Source organism: Quercus lobata, chromosome 10 (genome assembly GCF_001633185.2).
Source record: "Quercus lobata isolate SW786 chromosome 10, ValleyOak3.0 Primary Assembly, whole genome shotgun sequence".
Taxonomy (NCBI): domain Eukaryota; kingdom Viridiplantae; phylum Streptophyta; class Magnoliopsida; order Fagales; family Fagaceae; genus Quercus; species Quercus lobata.
Window position 1 is genome coordinate 29,776,233 of NC_044913.1, and position 16,506 is coordinate 29,792,738.

At 35.3% G+C, this 16,506-nt stretch overlaps 1 protein-coding gene and 1 non-coding gene across 6 annotated transcripts; both read left to right on the plus strand.

Annotated features, from left to right (window-relative positions):
- The first annotated feature begins 899 nt into the window (after positions 1–899).
- LOC115964195 (protection of telomeres protein 1b-like) lies at positions 900–16,418 on the plus strand. Of its 5 annotated transcripts, none has more exons than XM_031083550.1 (10): positions 900–1,100; positions 2,820–2,956; positions 9,732–9,921; positions 10,137–10,201; positions 10,557–10,645; positions 11,797–12,078; positions 12,253–12,329; positions 12,442–12,500; positions 14,867–15,019; positions 15,969–16,418. In XM_031083550.1, exons 1-10 carry the CDS (start codon positions 983–985, stop codon positions 16,182–16,184), a joined length of 1,386 nt encoding a protein of 461 aa, XP_030939410.1. In that variant the 5' UTR covers positions 900–982; the 3' UTR covers positions 16,185–16,418. The 5 variants fall into 5 exon arrangements, with proteins under 5 accessions (XP_030939410.1, XP_030939413.1, XP_030939411.1 ...); XM_031083551.1 differs by having other exon boundaries at positions 952–1,042; XM_031083552.1 differs by lacking the exon at positions 900–1,100 and adding an exon at positions 1,109–1,272.
- On the plus strand, positions 1,183–1,290 carry LOC115966127. The gene has a single exon (XR_004086317.1). It is a non-coding gene; the product is annotated as a small nucleolar RNA snoR113 (small nucleolar RNA).
- Positions 16,419–16,506: the final 88 nt, after the last annotated feature.

The following is a 16,506-nucleotide window of genomic DNA, read 5'->3' on the forward strand; positions in this document are numbered from 1 at the left end:
ATCGAGTCTCTAAGACTCGATTTATAAACCAAATTTTTTTTAAGTCTCAAGTCTTTTAGCCATTCCCAGAAATACCCAAAAAAAAAAAAAAAAAAGAAATCCAAGAAACACAACAATCCAGCACAATCAGATCAGAGACATAACAATTAGATCAGAGAGAGAAAGATCTAGAGACCCAAATCAGATAGGAGAGAGAGAGGTCGCGCTGCCCATGGCAGCGTGGCCTGGGTCTCCATTTCTTCTTCTTCTTCTTCTTCTTTCTTTCTGCTTTTTTTCTGTTTCTGCATTTTGGGTCTTTGGCTTGGGCAGCGCGGCTTGGGTCGGCCTGGGTCTCCATTTCTTCTTCTTCTTCTCTCTCTCTCTCTCTCTCTCTCTCTCTCTCTTTTTCTTTCTTTTTGCGTATTTTCTGTTTTTGCATTTTGGGTCTTCTGAGAGTATGAATGATTGTAATTATTTTTGGGTTATAAATCGAGTCTTAGAGACTCGATTTCTAGGTAGACGCCTCGTGGAAAAAAATACCACATCAGACGTGATCAACCCATGAAAATCGAGTCTTTGAGACTCGATTTATAGGCCTTAAATTGAATCTCTAAGATTCGAGATGCTAGTAAAAAATATAGTTTGAAAACGTGGCCTATTAATTATAATATTTGAAAATCAGGGTTAATTTTCCATTTTGGCCAATGTTCACAAGGCAAACCAAACACAAATGTGTTGTTCTAAAAAAAAAAAAAATCATGTAAAATGAAATCTAGATTTAAGAAAAGAAAAAGGAACAAACAATTTTTTAATTTGAGCACGTGACCGCAGTGCTCTGTGGGCTCTAGTAGATTCTAGTAGAAGAGTAGCATAATAAAAAGCGAAAAAAGGGTTGGCATATTATAAAACGGTAGCAGATACAGGCTACAGCAACTGGTTCAAAGCAAAAGACTTGCTCGCTTGAAAGAAAGAAAGGGTTTTGGAGAGAGAGAGAGAGAGAGAGATGGTGGATGACTACAAGTTCCTTCAAATAAGGGACGCCATTACTTCCATAAACCAGAAGGTGAACCTCATCGGCGTCATCTTCGAGATCGGTTTCCCTAAGCAAACCAAGGGCACTGGTCTCTCTCTCTCTCTCTCTTTTATATGCATTTCATTTCTATGTTATTCCATTTGTTTGAATGAAAATGGTAATTTATTGCTGGGCAATGATGAAACAAAGGCTGGACTTACTGCTGCTACCAGTTTTTTAGTTGGTTTGGTAGTAGACTGATGAAAACTACAATAAGTAAGGTGTTTGCTCTGAGCCACTTCTCTCGCTCTCTCTCTCTTTCTTCATATAATCTAATAATGTTGCCAATTTACAACATCTTTTTTACTATCTTTTCCACTTTTGTTTTTTGGGTATTTTTTTTTTCTCTCCCTCTTTATTTATGAGGAGAAACAAATGATATGTGGTTTTATTAACTCCAAAAAAAAAAAAGTCTAAATTTTGATGGGTTCCAGCATAATATATCTTTACCCCACTTTGTTAGAGTAAATTAACTAATTAAATCCACGGAAGATGCTAGGGACTCTAATTCCTAATCTTGCACTATTTTGACAAAGGTAATAATGTCCCCAATGGATGTTTATTTTTCTGGATTAGTAATAAGATTTATTGATATAAAAAAAAAAAGGACGCCTTCTGTGTACTAGGGGTCAAACAAATCAAGTACAAAAATTACATAAATTAAGAAATTCAAGAAAGGAAGAGAATGATTGGTTTTGCAAAGCTAACAGCCAATCTACTAAGGTTCTAAAGAAAAATAACTTGAGGTCTGATATGGATCTCTCATTATCTTCAAAACACCACATTAAACAATGGGGAACAATTATCCATATATGACCATTCCGATGGCAACCAAATCGCCCTTGCCAACAAGCTAGGAGTCCCACAACTGACTTTAGCATAACCCAATGTCCCCAGTGGATGTTGCCATTAGAAAATTTCTAGTAATCTGCCACTGAGGCCTCATATACATACACTTGTTGGTTCTTACCAATCACATTAGAATTAAGACTTTGACTCGTAAACTAAAGGACTAAGAAAACCCAATACAGCTACTAATACTATTAGAAATCCTAAAATAATACCAAATATGATTCTAAAAACAACCCTAGTTGGGTCAGACGTTGCATGATTGCTATATACATGAAAAGCTTGTTAGTTGCCAAAAGCTGAAAATTTCTCTAAAGGCAGCAACTTGACTTTTCTTCCATGGCTGAATCAATTTCTTCTCAATATTACAAAAGGACTAGTGAGAGTTGTGGATTGACAATGAGTATCTTAGAATCATCTCATTGTTGTGGATGGCATATTTTGCTTTAGATCTCTATGCAAATTTTGAAACAAAGAAATCTTCTCCAGCTTTTGAAGTTAGATGAAAATTATTATTTTGGGAGAAAAAAATGCATTCTTGAACATTGAATTAGATAATCTTGGGAATCTTGGTTGGTTCTAAACTGTGTGGCTTTCATTTCCTAGTAAATTCTAAAGTCAAAGTTTGCACATATTACATATGTTAATTTTCATAATCCAGCCACTTGGTAAATAGTATATAAAAGTCACTTGGTAAATACTAAATAGTTATCTGAAAATTTAACTTTCTGTTTCTGCTTTAGTTGAGACCCAATGATTTTAGTTTTCTTCATGTGCTTTAATAATTGTAAATTTCATAATTCCTTCTGCAAAACCTTTTTTAAAACCATTTTTGATAAGTGAACTTCAGTGTTCAAGTTGTTGCTATGAATATTCTTGCACTTTAGTACTCTTAACAAATATTATGATTTGTTTGCAGATTGCTTTTGCACACTAAAAATAATTGATGAATCACGCTCGAAACCTGGGATTTCAGTTAATTTTTTTGCTGAAAGTATGGAAATGCTTCCCCACGTTGCGTCAGCTGGGGATATAATTCAGCTTTCTCATGTTGTGGTACATCCTAGTTGTAAATTCCTCCAAAATATGATTTCCACTATGCTTTTCTAGGTGATAAATTTTTAAGATATAGGCAATTTGTCAATTTCTTTTTCTTTCAAGTTCTCTGTTTTAGTAAATTATTGGATCTTCCCAGGGTTTTTACTTTAATTATTTATATTTTTGATCAGTTTATATTTCATTATCAGAAATGAGATAACAAAAAGCTATTAAAAAAAAAAAAAAGGTCACTAATCCCCCCAGAAACCACTGACTACCTTAAACGACAACCACGGCCAAAGTAATAAGATACAGCAAAGAAGGATGGGAAGGACGACGTTTCTTTTATTTATAATAGAAAACATTTGAAGTCATCATAAAAATGCGGATAAATTTTTATTTATTTTTGATTAATGTATTACATATAATCGAATGAAAGAAGAATCACATTAGCAATGTTGTACTTGGGGGAGAGGGAGCCAAGTGGCTTTGCATGGGTGTGATTTGAATGAGGGGATTGGGTTGGATCATCAATGTATGTATTGAACTAATTTTAAAATTGGGAGTGGAGCATGGCCTAGATGGCTGGTGGGAAGTGAAATGGGCCAATGCTAATAGGTTGAAGATAGTGCTTTCGGGGGTGGTGTTTGAGTCCTGGAATGCTTTTGTTAAAGGGAGACTGGCTGTTTTTATTGCCAATGAATGACAAGACAACAAACTGAAGATGGGCATGCCAGGGGTGTTGTGCAGCTACATTTGGAAAACATATATGATCATGTTAACTGGAATTTCCACATTTATCTGTTGCAAGGCTATGGTTTTGGTGAAATGTGAAGGTGGATTACTGGATTGTTTCCTGAATCTCCACCATCCGCTTTTCTGTTTTAGTGAATGGTGGCTTGCGTGGTTTCTTCCAAAGCTCTTAAGGGTTGAGACAGGCCAATTCATTATCTCCTTTATTATTTATAATTGTTATGGGGGCTTTGAGTAGGTGAATGGAGAAGGCTGTTGAAGGGAGATGTTTTTTGGGCTTCAGGGTAGGAGGTTCAACTAACTCAATGTTAATGGTTTCAAATCTACTATTTGCAGATGATAAATTAATTTTGTGATTCCACGCTGTGTCAAGTTTAAAGATATATTTAGGGAATTCAAAATTGGTATTGGTAGGTTTTGTGCAGAATGTTGTAGATCTAGCTGACAATTGGGATGTAAAGTGGTGGTGCTCCCATTGAAATACTTGGCCTTCTTTTAGGGGCAACTTTTAATCAGAAGGTAGTTTGGAACTTTGTTGTGGAAACAATGGAGAAACAACTAGCTGGATGGAAAATGATGTATTTTTCTAAGGGAGGCTGAGTCACTTTAATTAGTAGCACATTATTTTTTTTGATAAGTAATAATAGCACATTATCCAACCTGCCAATGCTACCTATCTCCCTTCCCTAATCCTATAGGGGTTGCTCTTTCTATTGAAAAGTTGCAAAAGGATTTCTTGTGGGATGGAATTGGTGATGAGTTTAAGTTTTCACTATGGCCTTTTTCTAGCACTGTTGGAGGGTGGTTGCAGTAGATGTGTTTGCTGTTTTTGAGGAATTTCATAAATACTGTAAGTTTGAAAAATCACTTAATTCCTCATTTATAGCATTAATCCTCAAATCTAATGCTATTAATGTTAGGGATTTTAGACCTATCAGTTTGACCAGAAGCGTTTTAAAATTGTGGCTAAGTTGTTGGCAAATAGATTGAAAGGAGTGCTGGATAAACTTATTTTTGCATCACAAAATGCAGGTGTAGGTGAAAGAAAAATTTTGGTTTCAGTAGTCATTGCCAATGAGTGTATGGATAGCAAAATCAAAAGTCACATTCCTGGCATTATCTATAAGCTGGATATAGAATAGGCTTTTGACCATGTTAATTGGGAGCTTCTTCTTTATTTATTGGAGAGGATGGTGTTTGGTGAAAAGTGGAGAGGGTGGATTCGTACATGTATCACCACAATACAGTTTTTTGTTTTGGTTAATGGGTCTCGTTGTGGTATTTTTGCCCATCTAGATGACTGTGGCAGGGGGATCCTTTATCTCCTTTGCTCGTCATCCTTGTCATGGAGGTTCTCAATAGAATGCTATAGAAGATGGAGGAGGAAAGACTTATTAAAGGTTTTGAGGTGGGAAATGTTGGTGGATGTCTATCTCACATCTTCTATTTGTTGAGGACACTATTATATTTTGTGATGCAAGCACGAAAGAGGTTTTGTACATTTGATTGTTACTAACTTGTTTTGAGGCAGTGACTGGGTTGCGGGTTAATTTGAGAAAAAGTGAGATGGTGCTAGTGGGTGAGGTGGAGAATGTGCATGAACTGGTTAATCTTTTGTATTGCAAGGTGAGGTCTTTTCTTATGACTTATCTTGGAATGCCATTAGGGGCATCTTTTAAATCAATAGGAATTTGGAATCCCATTTTGGAGAAATTTTAATGTCGTTTAGCTGGTTGGAAGAGGATGTACTTATCTAAAGAGGGAAGGTCAACGTTATTGAAGAGTACGCTTTCAAGCTTGCCTAGCTATTATTTATCTTTATTCACCATTCCCTCCAATGTGGTGAATTGAATAGAGAGGTTATAGAGGAGTACAGGCACCACTTGGTGTGATGGGATAAGGTGTGCACGCCTTTGGCTAATGTGGGGCAGGGGGGAAGGGGTTGAGGATTAGAAAACTTACCACTTTCAATCAATCTTAGTTAGGAAAGTGGATATGGAGGTTTGGGTTGGAGGAAAAATATTGTGGAGACAGTTAGTTACTGTGAAATATGGGGAGGAATGGGGTGGATGGTTATTGAAATCTATTTGAGGCATTCGTGGCTGTGGGTTTTGGAGGAGCATTAGAATGACGGGAGATCATTTCTTATAGTGCATTCGTTTTGATGTAGGTTTTGGTAGTCGAGTTTGATCCTAGCATGATATTTGATGTGGGGATTAGCCTTTAAAACTGATGTTTTCTGTATTATTTGAAATTTCCGTGTATAAGAATGCTTATGTGGAATCATTATTGGAGAGATTGGTGGAGGGGCAAAGTAGGAATTGTTGTGTGGAATGCAAAGGCAAGAGATTGATGAGGTTACTTTATTTTTCCATTTGTTGAATTCTTGCAATCCCCTTAATGAGGGGAATGATAGGATGAGATGAAAGTTAAAGAGTATTGGGGTGGGAGTTCACTATACAATCTTTTTGTGAGACATTGCGGGGCTCATGCCCTATGCCTCTTCCTTGGAAGGCCATATGGAGGGCCAGGGCCCCCTGGAGAGTTTCTTTCTTTGTGGACAGCTGCTTGAGGGAAAATTATCACTTGTGAGAATCTCATCAAGGGAGGTTATTCAATGGTGAGTTGGTGTTGTATGTGTCGTTGTAGTAGGGAGACTGTGGATCACCTCTTGATTCACTGTAGCATGGCTTTCGAGTTGTGGAGCTTTATATTTATGATGTTTGGGGTTCAATGGGTTTTATTGGAGAAGGTTCTTGATTTATTATGTGGGTGGCTATGTCGAGGACCATATTCAGATGTCTAGAATCTTATTCCATTATCTTTGATGCAGACTATATGGAGCAGTGGCAGAGCCAGCAATTTGTCATTGGGAGGGCCGAATAGTATCAAAGCAATTCACTACACAATTACTTTATAACCATGTTATATTTATATGATACATTATGTCCATTAAGTTAGATTCCATGAAAATGAAAATGTAAATATGCTTAATATTTTTTGCGTTATTTATAGATGTGATTTAGTTTTGAAAGTACCCAAAGAAATGTTAAGATATAACTCTAATTTATCGACATTTTAGCTAGATACTCGTTGGTTTTTAAAAATTGGTCTTACTGTAAATTGATCAACGTCAAAGTGTATGCAGTGTTAGGAGATTGTATTTTAAATCTGAAAACATGCAAACTTGAAACTTTAATGGTAAAAAATTATGTTAATTATCTGTTTTTATCATGTCAATTATCATCCCTATTTAAAGGGTTTTATTTATTTTTTTGTAATTTAGTTTATTCTGTACACAAATGCTTGGAGTCTTGCAATTGAACTTAAACTTTAATACTAGTTTTTTAAATTTTTTTATAATTTATAAATTAGTAAGAAATTCAATTCAATCGGTAAAAGTTTTAGAGTTCCAAGAAGTGTCACTGTTTACTAGTCATAAAGTTTTATAAAAAAAAAAATTGTTAAGATCACACCATTTTCATAACAAATTTTGAGTGCAAGTGTGAATTGTTAGTGGTAGGTAGAAAGTGATGTCACCGGTGGGCTCAAATAAGAACCAGTAACAAATTATCACCTAAATTTTGTTATGAAATTTATTGTGAAAATGTTGTGGAAGTAGCATTATTTTGAAATTTTTTTGAACTGTTATATATATGGAAATTTTGGAAAAATTTGGAGGGGCCATGGGGCCCCTTGGTCTTAATGTGGCTCTGCCACTGATATGGAGGGAATGAAATCGGTGTATTTTTGATGTATTTTTGATACTTTTGAAAATGTGGAGTGCACGTCTTCTCAATTGCAAGCTTCCTTCATTAGTTCTCTTTATGAGTAGTCTTTTGGGGTCTTACTAATAGTAATTCTATTCACTTCTTCTTAGAGTCAATTCATATGTAGATATTTCTCCCATTGTAATTCTTTAGGTTACTTTTTGCTTATTTTCAAGAAGTAGTCTCGTTTCAATAATATTATTTTTATCTATCAAAAAGGAGAAAAAAAAAAGGATGAAAATTTGTGAATCAACTAAAAGTGGAGGGTTAGGCATTAAGAACCTAGTTGTGTTCAATCAAGCTTTATTAGGTAAATGGAGGAATGCAATTGAGAGGGGGTTTTGTGGAGAAGGGTCGTGGACCATAAATATGGTAGCATGTGGGGTGGGTGGTGCTTAATAGGGTCACAGGCTCGTATGAGGTGAGTTTATGGATGACGTTGGATTAGTTAAGGGTTTTATGCCAATGTAGTCTTTTGAGTGGTCTCGTTGTTGGGGTTTTACTGATTATTCTTCTCTCTCTGAGTTTATGTTTTCTCTTAGATTAGTTTCCTGATTTCCCTCTTTTTTGCTGTTTGTTTTATCTTTTTCATGTTGTTCATCATCATAAACAACTTGTACCATTCCTTATTTTTTCATTAATAATAGTTCTCTCATTACCTATAAAAAAAAAAAAAAAAGAGGTGAGTTTATGGAAGAATATAAGGAAAGGCTGGGAAAGCTTTCTTTGTTTCACTAGCTGTGAGGTGGATGATGGTCCTCGCGTACAGTGGCATGATTCTTGGCGTGGAGGGCAACCGCTGACAGAGTGTTTCCTGGAACTCTACTGTTGCTTGTGATAAGGAGGTTTCAATGGCAGATTGATCATTTGGGAAAAATTACCATTGGGGGCATTACTTTGTGAGATCAGTCAAAGATTAGGAGCTAGAATCAGTAGTAATATTCATAAATATCCTATATTCCGAGCATAGGCGAAATAGGGAAGATTTAAGGCGTTGGATATCATCTTCTTAGAATGCCTTGGCTGTTAAATCCTATTATAGTCTGTGTTGAACCAACCCTCCAACTTGCTCATATTTTCCCTGGAGTGGAAAATTAAGGTCCAAACCAAGGCAGTTTCTTTCTTTGGACAGCGGTTTTAGGGTAAATTCTCACAGTTGATAATCTCAGAAAGAGATGAGTCATTATTATTTGTTGGTGTCATATGTATACGATTGCCCTGTAGCCCATGACCTTTGGAGTTTGGTCTTTTGATCTTTTCTCTCCTTTGGGTTCAATGGGTGATGCCACAAACGGTTGCAGGCCTATTAGCTTGTTGGAAAGGCAGGTTTGGTAGATGCAGAAATATTAATTTGGGACCTGATATCACGTTGTCTTTCGTGGAGCATTTAAAGGTTGAGAAATGCCAGACATTTTGAGGATTGTGAGAATTCTGTTCTATATCTGAAATTTTCGTTAGTCAAATCTCTATTTGAGTGGGTGAATGCTTTTGGTCCTTATTTTTGGTCCAATATGCTTAAGGTGATTGCTAGTTGTTCTTTTTGTGCTTGTGCTGGTGTACCTTTAGGACACAACCTGTATAAATTTTACTTTTCAAAAAAGGAAGAAAAAAAAAAAAAAAGAAAAGAAAAAAGGAAACACCAGCAATTCCAACTAGGTCATATATTCTTTTAATGGATGAAACAACATATGGAAAAGGAGAGGAAGAAGGAAATGAGTAATTAGAAAAAGTGGGGAGCTCAATATTTCTAGCTTACATAATTTTGTCTAAGGTAATAAATGAATTTTGGCCTGCAATAGTCTTCAAAATGTTTTGCTTATTCCAATGTTTTTTTGATAAGTAATTGTTTGCCCCACGGGGGAGAGGGAATGTGAGATTTGAAGCAGTGACCCTTGCTTCATAAGGTGTGGTCCTCAGCTGATTGTGCTACCTGTTGGGGTTGTACCATATGGTTGACATGTGAAAATGTTCAAGGAGTTAAGGCCTTTAAATTTGTTAATGGATATCTTGTTATGAAGCATGATGTACATTTTTTAATGTATCTTCAAATTAGCTTCAGATAATATAATCTTACACCTATAATAGTTTAGTTGAAAAACTTCCCTCTGAAAGGAATGAAGGCAGATGGTACAAGTGTCCACTAATTTAATTTTTAAATTGGCTTTGTTCTCTATTCCACCTTATGCTTTTTTGTGGGAGTCATTTTACTTGTTTTTAATGCAACTATATTGTCTTATGCATGCTAAAAGTTGGGGCATGTTCTTCTGTAGATGAAAACTCATTGTGGGGAAGTGAATGCTGTTTTCAATAAGAGGTTTTCTTCTTTTGCTTTATATGAAGGGATCGGTGGTGAAGACTGTCTTCCTTATCAAGTTTCTTCAAAATTTCGCCCAAGAGACCTTGACAAGACTTTTATAAAAGGCCTGCGTAAATGGTTGGTTGATTTTCAGCTTGATGAAGGTACTCTTTAAGATACATTGATGTCACTAAACAACGATTTCAACTCTCTTTCATATTTATACTATCTCCTTAAAGTCATGGTTAATTTTGTCTTCCTGACACACTCTTAACATGTCTCACAACTTCTTCATTTCCTTCCTTTCTGTTACAATGCTGGAATTGAACTGTGCATTTCATCTTGATGCAAAGCTTTGAACTATGCATTTGCTTTGTAGGGCTGACTAAGTTCTTGTTTTTGAGAGAAATCAAACAAGAAGAACGCGTTAATTTGATATGCAAGGTAATTCAACAAATTTTTTGTACCATTTTATGTACATTAGTTAATCATAAAGACTAATGCAGTTTATTCTTTTGTTTTTTTGGGAAAATTACATTCTAAGTGTAATAGTTTCAAAGTAAAAAATTTAAATGTTGAGGTTTTAGAAATTAACAAATTAAACCCCTGCTCATTTAAGTGGAATGGTGTTGTGTTTGCAGTTTTTATGGGTTAAGGGTTGTTTAAAAATGTAATTTTCCTTTTTTTTCTTGGTTGTGCTTGAAGATTATATAGTGGCTGACCTGATCAAGTTATTCTCCTTTTTCTGTATCCTATAGTACTGATCAGTTTTCATATTTTCAATGTATTGTGCCTTAAGATAGTTCATATCTGTGAGGTTGCTAAAGATGAGTGGATGGCATTTCTTTGGGATGGAACTGATGCTCCACCAATTAGTCTTCCTACAAAGTGAGTTGATTAGTATTTCATCTTGAGTTATACTCAATCTTTCTAATTGTAAGGCAGATGAATTGCAATTGAACTTCTTATTCACTATAAGTGTATATGATACTCTCTAACTTTTCACAGTTTAAAGACAAAACAGAATGGTAATTGCAATACATGTAGTAGTGTTTAATATATCTTTACCCACAACACTTGAATGGGCTTTATTTTGCCTGACCTGTTAAATATCAACTCCAATCTATATGTGAAATGTGAAATAGTGTGATGTAGGAGCATCACCTTACCTTTTCATGCCTCATGGCGAGGAAGCACAGACACAACAAAAAGCTCAGTGTGTTAATGTAGTGTCCGGCAGGAGAAAAAAAAAATTGTTCATTATTTTGGACTTGACCAAGACAAGGCTAGTAGGACATGGTCGTGACACAGTGATGAAAAAAACAAAATGGTTTTCAACCTGGTCGATGGTGGTCTCAACCCATCATCACTCTCTCTTAATTTGGTTGCTATTTTCCTCTATCTACACTACGGCAAATCTCATCGCCGCTGGTCTCAGCACTCATCTTGGCCCATTAGCTCTCACCGTTAGCAGTCATCCTCTATCTATTATATTATATTAAAACTATTGCATGGGTTAATCGACTAGCTAGTTAATTTATTTGCATGTCGCTGCTGTGTCATGTCTAAGTTTTTTAAGAATTGTCATGTCCATTCTTGATTGCCTAGTGGAGTAATTCTAGCTTGAAATTTTTTTTGAATTTACTCATTTATCTCATGTTTAAGGTGATAAACTTGACACCAAGAGCCTTGTATAGCTCAATTGGCACCTTTTGGTGTTTCCAATGGAGACATCTAAGGTTTAAATTCTCTCTCACATTGTAACTATCAAATTTTAACATTAAAAAAAAAAAAGGTGATAAGCTTGACCAATAATGGCCAGAAGAAGATTTATTCTTCAGATATTTGATTTACAAGTGATCTTGAAGCTCTAGAAAGCAAAATTTGGTTATTTGACGACATATTTTAGGCGTGAACTAATATATATATATATATATATATGTGTGTGTGTGTGTGTGTGTGTGTGTGTGTGTTTGGATATGTGGTTTTAAATTTCTGGTTGTATATTAGATCTCAAATTTTTTTACTATGAATGACAGGCTAGATGATGAAATGAATAACCCTGCTCCTTTACAATTGGAACCCATGCCCCTGCCTGGAGATGTATTATGTACTTTTCCTACCATTGGAACCATCTTAAGGGTGATCTTTGACCAAGGCATGCAGAAGCATCTCCTCCGCTTTCTACATACTGGAAAATGGGTAAAATTTGTGAACATACTTTGCGAAGTGCATTCAGGATTATGGCGTGGTGTCTTTACGCCTTTCACAAAGCTTCAATATACGCCAAATGAGGACCATCTTGTATCAGCATGGCAAAGGTTATTGTTGCTTTTGAATCTTTGATTGACACTTCAGTGGATTAATAATAATATAACATCCATTTTCTCTATTTTTTTAAGTTTTAAATTTTATTTAATTATCATAAAATGAAAGAGTGGATATGGCATCAATATTTTGCTAAGAAAATGTAGCAATGTAATTGTTTTTGCTAGGTTATATAATGAGCGGTTATCACTGAAATGGGGACGGATTCCATACTCGAGCTTTCCATGGCCTTCAAATATTACAGGTTTCTCATTCATTAATTCTCTGATTAAAGGTCATAAATAATATTGATTTCATGTTGTGGAAGTTTTATAATGATATCTTCTTCCCACCCCCTCTCCCCAACAAACGCGCAGTGGTAGATTATGACAATGTGCCATTTGTTACATTAAGGGATGTTCTCAGCTACTCAAAGGTACCATATCTGTTCCCTGTAGTACTCTTTTGCTTTTGATGCATCTAAATGTAACATCTAAATTCTTTTTATTTTGATGTCCGTGATCTTTATAATGATAATGTCTTCTTCCCAACTTTTTAATTTTGGAGCATCGAATTTTGTTCATTTCAACAAAGAACCACACCTATGCTTCCCTGCAATTCTGGGACTTTCAATCACTTATCATCTACGGATTCATATTTAGTTTTTTTAAGCACTTCTTATGGGCAAGTAATTCTCATGTAAGAAGAATTTGTGCATTAGTTAGGAAGGTTGTAATATAAAACTTCTAGGAATTCGTAACTGTGCTAGAATTGTCTTTTTTTTATTGGTTGTTTGGGCATCGCATGGGAATTCTACCAATTTTATTTTTTCTACATGTTATCATAAACATACATATATATAGAGTATAAGTCACACCTTGGTAAAGTGACACCACTTAGTAAATTGAATTACTATTTTTTATATTCCTTTGGTAACTACACTTCTTATCTCTATACTTACCATGTACGTCAAAATTTAATCAATCAAATGTCATTTTACTATTCAAATCATAAATTTATGTATTTATTCTATTTTAAAAAGTACAAAAACTAAAATCCCAAATGATTTATAGATAAGATAGTTTTAATTTTCGATCATCTTGATATTGGACAAGTATGATGGGTATGAAGAAAAAAATATTATCTAAGGCGGGTTTGCTGAAATACTTGGACAATAAAAAAGATATTGGATTGTGTAACATTAACTAAAAGTTACACAAAGTGTACTTTGAACTTATTTCTTTTATTGATGGGTTGACTTGATCGTTGGTGGAAATTCTTTTTACATTGACATTCTTTTCATATTCAAGGACATCTATTTAAGATCCAATTATACATTTTTTTTAGCACTTGTTTAAAATACAATTGAGTCAAAACCATGAAATCTAGAGTTGTTGCGTCTTATCGATGCTTTTGTTAAATGGAAATGCTGAGAAATGGTTTTTATTTATTTATTTAAAGAGTCTACATTACATAGCCTCGAGGGTCAAGACCTTGTATCAATTTCTCATTTATTTTGTTAAATGGAAATGAGGAAATCCATCTAACTATAGTGGTAGCCCTATTGATGATGAGAGTAGTTTGAGATGGTTTAGTCATGTTCAGAGGAGAGTGAGTAATATACCGGTAAGAAAGAGTAAGATGATCCAAGTTGAGGGAACGAACAAACGTAGAGGAAGGCCAAAAATAATATTAGAAGTAATAAAATAGACGTGTCAATTAGGTAAGTAACAAAGAGCATTACTTTAGATAGAATAAAATGAAGGAAAAGAATTCATGTGGCCAACCCAATCTAATCTGTCGAGGATCAATAGCTGGCTCCAAATTTTTTGGATTAAGGCTTTGCTGTTTAGAATTTGAATCCTAAAGCCCTACAGAGATATACATTGTTTCCTATATAAGTGCCCATAGATAAGCTTCCTGTTAGGGTGCAACCTAGTGGTTAGAATTTGAATCCTAAAGCCCTATAGAGATATTCATTGTTTCCTATATAAGTGCCCATAGATAATCTTCCTGTCAGGGTGCAACCTAGTGGTTGGAGGCTTGGGATGAGTTGTAGACCTAGACATCTTAGATTTGATTCCCACTAGGAGTTCCCCTAGATTATCTAATACACTGTTCTAGAGGGTGGGATAGGTTCTAGTGTTCTAGGTTCCACGTCATCCCAAAAAAAAAAAAAAAAAGTGCCAATAGAGAAGCCATAAAATATCAAAGAGAGGGTATTTTTGGAATGGAGGGAGATGGGGGTTAGAGGAGAGAGTAAGGTGGCTAGAATGTACTAATTAACATAATTGGCCATAACTGCCACTAAAGAGGAAGTAAAAGATCAATGAGAGGGGTATGTTCCTCTCCCATTCCCCCATCTCTTCCAAACAAAAATGGTAGACCTTATTGATCAATTCATTTTGCGTGGTCACCAAGTCTCAAACTGATCTTGATGGTAAAAATCTAAAATTCTGAGCGAAAGTGGGAAAGTAATGTAGGATAAATTTGGGAACTGTCTGTGTTCTTTGGGTAGGGAAATAACTAGGGTTTGGGAGGGAAGGTAAGAGGCAATTGTGATGCTTTGACCTGGAAATTGACTGGGGAAGAAATAAAACAAGGCGGCTTCTTCTCTCCAAACAACCCCCACACCCCCCCCTGCGGGCGGGGGGCACGCGGGAGGCCTGCTGTCTATCTCTCTCTCTTTCTGTCAAAATGGACATTTGGAGGAGGCTAATTTCCACATAAAGTTGAGGTTATAAATTATGCAGGGGCCATACAAGCTTTATCTCAGTGATTGATGAATTTTGCATCTCTTAGGTAACAGCAAAATTCAAGTGTGTAGCCCGAGTTGTAGCAGCATTTCCATGGCAGGCTGAGGACTTCCTCTCTCCACTTGGGACTTACAGGATCAGGTTGACCCTAGAGGATCCAACTGCCAGAATCCATGCTTTTTTGTATGGTGAAGATGGGGTAAGAATGCATCTCAAATCTCTTCATATTGATAAAAAAAAATTTCCTTATAAGATGTCCCTATTGTTTTCAACATTTATGTATTCACAAGTTTATAAGTAATAAATAATTTTATTAATAAAAGGGGAAGGTCTAAAGGAAGAGATTCCAAAAAATAACGAATGCAAATTAAGTGATCCATACTAAAGAGTTCCAAGATACCTTTCTAATCATATATTTTGTGAGACAATGTTTTACTGCAAACCAATTTAGAGGGATCTCTTCTAACTCATGATGTTGCAAATGACTATCCATACACATTTTAATAAAATGAACCGATTGAGTTATCTAAATAAGTTGCATTACTATTAAATAGGTCATGTGATTGAAAGTATACATAGATGTTCATTTGAATTGCAACATGGTAAATTTGAGGAACTTTGTAATATTTTCTTGTGAGTCACGTGAAAAGAAATGTTTTCATAACAATTGAACTTCCAACTTCCTTGCTTTTTTGCTTTTACATGAGGTTGATGTCTCTCTCTAACATACCAACTAATTTCTACCTTTTCTCTTGCCACTTAGAACGGTGAGTTTCAGATCGACTTTTAATGTAACTTAGATATATTGGAACCTAGATTGCACCTGAAAATGTCTTTGTACCAACAGTACTGTGTTTACTGAAAACTATCTTTCCTATATACATTGAGGTTCAGACATTAGTTTCTTCCCGTGTAAAGCCCATAGATAGAAATAGTGACAGTTAACAAGACTGAAATTTCACAATTTTGGGTGATAAAGTCATATATCCAAAATCTTCTCCTGGGGCTCCTTGTTCATATGGTTGCTGAATTTGTTTAGATTTCATCAATGCATTGAAATCAACCAGTTCTATATACTGCTATCCTTCATCCATGCTCTTTTTACATCTTTGGATTCTTGTTGATTTTGTAATCTTCATTTATAATAGGAGAAATTCTTTGGTGGTTATCCCTCCGTGGATGCATTGACACAGAAGCTAAACAAATTACTTGGACTAACTGTAAGTGATAATGGCAAGCAAATGAACAATTCTCCAAGAAATCCACCATGGGTACAGTTTTGCCTGAAATCTTATTACCTCTCCAAAACTGAAGTTTGGGGAAGTAGACACTACAGAATCTTTGACACCAAGGTGGTTGAGTAGATATTTGTTTGTTGCTACGTCTTTTTATTTATTTATTATTATTATTATTAAATCCTTACATCTTACTTGTAACAGCAGCTGCCTAGCACTGTTGTATATGCTGTATTATCCTGTTTGTGTCTGTGAATAAATTAGGGAACATCTGTTTCGTGCCAGAGACCCATTGTAGATGGGTGGCTGTAAATGTTTGCTGATTATCTAGATTTCCCGTGTTAAAGGTGTTTTTGTCATTTATATGATTATGTCGTAAAGCTGGAAGCCTGGTACTACTAATTGTTTCTTTAGTCCAAGATATACGATCTCTGCGTTTTTGTGCAGAAAT

What these genes read in the sequence shown, in the direction of transcription:
- LOC115964195 (XM_031083550.1), top strand. Translation starts at nt 983, where the DNA reads ATGGTGGATGACTACAAGTTCCTTCAAATAAGGGACGCCATTACTTCC. An exon ending in ATGGCCTTCAAATATTACAG is followed by an intron (nt 12,330 to 12,441) that starts GTTTCTCATTCA and finishes ACAAACGCGCAG; the next exon opens with TGGTAGATTATGACAATGTG. An exon ending in TTTTGTATGGTGAAGATGGG is followed by an intron (nt 15,020 to 15,968) that starts GTAAGAATGCAT and finishes CATTTATAATAG; the next exon opens with GAGAAATTCTTTGGTGGTTA.